The sequence below is a fragment of the Physcomitrium patens genome, chromosome 7 (genome assembly GCF_059467195.1).
Source record: "Physcomitrium patens ecotype Gransden chromosome 7, ASM5946719v1, whole genome shotgun sequence".
In the NCBI taxonomy this organism is placed as follows: Eukaryota; Viridiplantae; Streptophyta; class Bryopsida; order Funariales; family Funariaceae; genus Physcomitrium; species Physcomitrium patens.
Window position 1 is genome coordinate 10,495,500 of NC_143416.1, and position 5,708 is coordinate 10,501,207.

General features: G+C 40.1%; 1 protein-coding gene across 6 annotated transcripts; it reads right to left on the reverse strand.

The window, feature by feature from the left end:
• Positions 1–2,367: 2,367 nt before the first annotated feature.
• On the reverse strand, positions 2,368–5,157 carry LOC112284908 (5-amino-6-(5-phospho-D-ribitylamino)uracil phosphatase, chloroplastic). 6 transcript variants are annotated; one of them, XM_090251954.1, is made up of 4 exons: positions 4,959–5,042; positions 4,710–4,759; positions 4,263–4,366; positions 2,368–3,813 (listed from the first exon to the last, which is right to left on the reverse strand). In XM_090251954.1, exon 4 carries the CDS (start codon positions 3,758–3,760, stop codon positions 2,519–2,521), a length of 1,242 nt encoding a protein of 413 aa, XP_090108080.1. In that variant the 5' UTR covers positions 3,761–3,813; positions 4,263–4,366; positions 4,710–4,759; positions 4,959–5,042; the 3' UTR covers positions 2,368–2,518. The 6 variants fall into 6 exon arrangements, with proteins under 6 accessions (XP_090108080.1, XP_024381037.1, XP_024381040.1 ...); XM_024525269.3 differs by having other exon boundaries at positions 4,690–4,759; XM_024525272.3 differs by lacking the exons at positions 4,710–4,759; positions 4,959–5,042 and adding an exon at positions 5,133–5,157.
• Between the last annotated feature and the right edge of the window lie 551 nt (positions 5,158–5,708).

Sequence of the window (5,708 nt, forward strand, 5' to 3'; positions counted from 1 at the left end):
TAGGACAATTTTTAGTTTAAAAAAATATTATTGAATTTAATGCAATGTATGGTGGATCTTTCTATTTAGCATGAGAGGCCAAGGCATATAATTATATCACTTCAAAGACTAACAACCTTAATAATGCATAAAATTAACCAATTTTGTTGGTGTGTACTTCATAATAATTGGCATGATTGTTTTATAAGTAGATGAACAACTTATCATAAGTAATACATCAAGCACTAAAGTCTACAATCATTTTGTTCTAACTCACCCAAAGACTCATTTGTTTATAGGTAGCTTGGATCTTTGATTGGCTTAAATATTTTTTAACTTAAAAGATGATATTGTTTGATTGTTGGTGATTGTCATTGCAAAGATGTTTGTCTATTATGTCAATGGCATCTATAAGATTGTTATTGAATATGAGTCAAAAAATTACCCAAGTAATGTATATTTTCTATTCTCATTATATCAACTTGTTAAAATTAATATATAAGAATTTAACAATAGTCAAAAGCCCTAGCTTACAAAGAAGGTATCAACAATCCAAAGTTATTCAATTGTAAAAGACTTTGTTGAACTCTTATGTACTTACTATCATAAAATAGTATTTAAGGTAGCAATTGATACTTATAAAGACTTGGAGATTGATTTTGGTGCAACTTAGCAATTTCATGTTGGTTGCTTCCTCACACTTCAATAATTTTGTAAGATTTAGCAATTACTTTTCTAAATATTATATTTGTGGAGTCCAAATTTTCTATCAATGGATGGAAGAACAACAACTATTGTAAAAACCTTACACACTTCTTTTTAAAAGGCATTCTTTATTGCAAATAAATTCCAAAGCTAAAGGTACTTTGAATGATCTTTTCCAAAGGTTAAAAAACAACATCTATTTGCTTTTTAAACAAACTTGCATTTATGCCTCTAAATACATTATTTAAAATATATAAAAAAATAAAAAATAAAAAATACTTGAATATAAAGACTTGGTTATAATCCAAGATTTTTAGAATGTGTGATGGAAAAAATCTTTGGCTTCTGTTGGTATAATATTTTTTATTTATTTATTTTAATGAAAGAATGTGTGTTATTAACAGTGTTATTTTTAAAATAATTTTTTAAGATCACATAGTGAAGAGGACTGATTTTCAGTTTCTAAAAAAATTACAACTTTTATATACCATAAATTTTTAAAACAAAAAAGTCTCTCTTAAACTTTGTGAAACATTTCATTGTAAATAAGCGAATATTAAAGTTTTATGGACTTTTATTTCCCTTAAAGTTTACAACATTTGAAACTTTCTAATAAATTTTAGTGGAAAACTTCAAAATTAAAGTTTGTTTAGTATCTTGACTAATAGATTGGTTAGTTATTTGTTTTTGAATTTTTTTTAAAATAATATTAAATTGCTCAAGTGGCAAGACATTAAAAACTAAAAATTAAGAGCAAAAGTTTTTAGATTTGCACATACACATCAAAAGCAAAAAAAAAATGTTGTAATCATTTGTTTAATTTAAATTTTTTATCTCTTGTAATTTACAAATATTCTTATACCTTGACGAAATCATTTGGTTATGTCATGTCCTCATGTATGTTTTTCTTGATGCTACTTCATTTCTTTTTTTGCATAATAATACATATTAATAGTCAAGACATTAAGTTGTATCATTTAAGTTTCAATCATCATATTGTGTTTTGAGTCTTAACTACTTTTAGAAACTGAACAATTGAGATCTAAAAAATTCAATCTTACAACTTAAAATGAGTAAATTTAAAGTGGAGTAAACATTTCTTGTCTCGAATTTGAACTTCTGCCTTGAATTATTTTGCTTGAAACAATGTTGACCAAAATGCATTTAAACATATGTTCAATAGACTTTATGACTACTTTCTACTCCTCGAGTAAAGAAATTCAAACTATTATATGAGGTAATAATATAAACCAAGAACACACTTAAATTGATATCAACAGTCGAATAGAATAAGATTAAAAATTACATTAAATTGCCCCAAGATTAATTGTGATGAATGATGTGTTAAAAAGTCAACGATCCTACATTATAACTTTTGCTGTCAGTTTTTCGATCATAAACTACTTCGAAAATAAATAATCAAATGCTGCTCACAAAGAGCACACCATGAGCGTTGCACTGAATGCAGATAATTCGATGCAACTGTTTAGTTTCTAAAATGAACAAAATACTTAAGTGAACACAAGAAATTTGCGTAACTCTAAGCTAAATGCTGCATCCAGTAGGCAGGGTGCTCCAATCACATCACAAGTTGTTCCACTTGCTGAGAGCCATGAACATGGAAGGCCACTTACAATGGCAGTTGACCTCATCACAATGGCGAGACCCAAGTGAACACAAATCTATATACAATTGTAGCAATGAAGTTTATTACAAGAATCAGAAGAATATTCTGTACAATTTTTTTTGATATGATCACAATTTTTTTTTGTTATCTAGATATACACCCAACTGAGCATCTCAATGACGATGCTCCAGAATTCACATGTTAATTCTACCAATCTTTTGTGGTGACCTGAGGGAGAGTTCGTTCCTCTTCTACCTCCAATTCCAGCTCTGGTTCTGGGATCTGAAACTCGGGTGAATCCAAATCTGAAAGGTTCTTTAGATCAACCACGGACAAATCGTCCAATCTGCGAACAACCAAGTCTCCAGCACTTAATTCGTACACGGGATGCTTCCCTGCGACAGCCACACATTTCATGCAACCATCATGGGCTGCTTCAACGCTAGAGTTGGAATTTCCAAAGACGATGCAACGCTCAGGAATGAAGCCAAGCCGCTCCGCTGCATACATGAACATCTCGGGGTCTGGTTTACCCCTGTAGACATCTTCGGCAGCAAGAACAACACTGAAGAAACCCTCCATGCCGACTGCTTCAATAGCTCTCTCCAAATACTTCCTTGGTCTTGTAGAGGCCACCGCGATAGGGATTTCATGTTTCTTCAGAGTCTGTACAAACTCGCGAGAACCAGGCCGTAACCTGTATAAACCGCCCTGCATCTCCTCGTAGAGCTCCTCCTTTCTGATAGCCAGGCGCTTCATTTGAAGAAAGTCTCTGCTCCAGCAAAGCACTTCAGATATAGCCTGCTCGTTCTTCATACCTTCTGCTCTTTTGAGTATGAAAGCCGGAGGTGGTCTCTTACCTTCTTCCTCAGCTAGAGCAGTCCACGCTTTCCTTTCTAACTCGGAATCGTCTTCGACTATAACACCCTCCCATTCCAATACGACACCCAACCAGCCGCATCCTAGGCGATGCTGTCGAAGCAAAGGATTGTTCAAAGATAAATCATCCGCTCTGTCCCTGCTGCGTGAGGGAGGAGTAGGAGGACTAGTTTCTGTGAAGTAAGTTGTTTCTAATGACCTTCTATCTTTCTCAAATGGCATGTGCGCTTCCTCTGTGGCTCCCAAAGACTGGACGCGTACATTGGGTCCATGCTCGACCCTCCATAACCTGCCTGTACTAAACCCAAACTTCGAGATTTCTGAGCTGGTGTCGAAAAAGCTCGTAATTGCAGCCGACGAAGTTACAGTCCTTAAACGAAGAGATAAACTAGAAGATTGAAGAACAGTGTACACAGGTGGTAACTTGGAGATAGTTACAAACGCCGACGGCAAGGAACAAGAACCGTCCAAGCTCCTCGATGTAGCAGTTACTGTCTGGGGCAACCCTAAACCTTGGCAAAGCTCTACTGCACCAGGCTTTACTCCAAAAACAAAGCCCACGGCTGCCATGTCGTGATGGAGAACGATTATGCAAGTGGGTGTACCTACTCTCTCGACTTGACCTGAAAAGTAAGCCACCGAGAAGGGCAATGTCAGTTCGACACCAAATCCAACCCACATTCCTCGATCCTCCACGAATTTGCCGGCGAAATTTAACGCGCTGATTCAGGCATCAGCGCTCGACACGCGCGTTTGATTGCTAGACCGAAACTCTACTCTATAACCATGTTTGGGGAAATTTCACTAATATGTGTGACTGAATAAAATTTCAAAGTTCTTCCTGTAATCAGAGAGCACAACTACTGTATAGAGGCAAATCCCAAGCCTCAAAACAAAGACACTGTACGCAAAGTAAGAACAACGGTACAGAATTTGGAAGTAGCAGCAACCTCTACGCTCATAACTGTCCACTTGACTCACAAGCTTCAGTCTCACGCGGTCTGGGGCATGACTAGGTTGACTTTTGCACACGCCAAAGACGTAGAGGAACGTAATGATGCACATGGATTACCTCAAAATTTACGAGGACTGACAGCAGCTCTGCAAAACGATTTCTCCGAAACTCCCTTCAATAATGTATGTCCGTAAATTCCGTCGCAAGTTCGGCTTAAAATCCTGTTAATGTTGATTAGCAAGGAGTCGACATCATTGGCGTCAAGATAAAAAGATGCTAATATCACTTCACACAACAACACTATCACCGCATCGCATTACTCACAACGGCGGATAGCCATCGCAGTAGCCACTCAAATCCCAAACCAGCACCCCCCTCCAATCAGTTTGCGTCCGCCTCACCACGGACCAAGAAACAGAATGACAAAAAACAGAGAAACTTGACCAACTTCGAAAGACGCAGTGGAAAACACAACTGAAATCTCAGTCACTCCAGCAGAGACGCACCAAACAAAAACTAACTCAAACACAAGCACTAATCTTACTCTCAGTAAATTCAACCGACCCGTATCACGAACCCCAGAAGCTCCCTACTGCCGCACCCAATCCAGAGCGCTGAATCCTCGGAGCACGAAATCCCAACAATGAAAAACGCATAAATGATGAAACTCAAGACGAGTCACTCAAACTCAATCAAACTCATCGCAGACCAATTACCACTCATACGCAAGTCCGCACGAAGCCCATCAAGAAATTGTCAAAAACAGACAATCTGCAATCCGCATCTGCATCGACATTCGAGAAGGCAACTTACCAGGATGCAACGAATAGGCACCCACAGGGTGTTCTCAAAGATGCAACCGAAATGCCAGAATCAGGAGCACCACAACATCAACACCACCCAATTGGCAATGCCCAACAACAGAGGACCCAGCATAACAGCACACATCAAAGCAAGGGGTGGGGTCGAGGGCACAAGACAAAGCACCTTCCTAGAGGTGCCAGACGCCGGGCACGGAGAGGGGCACGGAAGATGCGCGGGGGGGGGGGGGGGATGAAAACCCATAAAAACCCAGAAAAATAAAAGGCGAGTGAGGGCCAAGGCACCACATTCATCACACCGCCCAACGCGAAAAGCAGTCCCCAAGCCCCAAGTTGCCCTTGCCGGATGGGCTATGGCCAGGCTCCAAGAATGGCGGTCGAGGCAACGAAAGCCCTAGGAAAAAAGCTCCCCCCTGGGCAGGCGAGAGTCGTCGTGGTCGTGGTGCAAGGGCGACGTCATCGAATGAATATGTGTACAGGATGCATCAACAGACGTGGCCGTCCTCCTCCTGCCCACACGGCCACAATCATGCACGGAGTTGCCGACCTCCTGGCCGCTCGATGCCATCGCCTGCCGCTTTCCAGGCTCCAAATATCTGCCCCCGCTGCTCGGGGTGCGACGACGGTGGTGGGTCGAGCGATGTCTGCATCGATCGACGACGAGGCCGCTGCAGCGCTCTCGCGACGGGAATCCACATCGCCAACGCGAATCCGCCGCCAGCGTCTGTCGCGCGAGCCCACT

Excerpts from the sequence above, each read along its gene's own strand:
- LOC112284908 (XM_024525272.3), bottom strand. The coding sequence starts at position 3,760 with ATGGCAGCCGTGGGCTTTGTTTTTGGAGTAAAGCCTGGTGCAGTAGAG.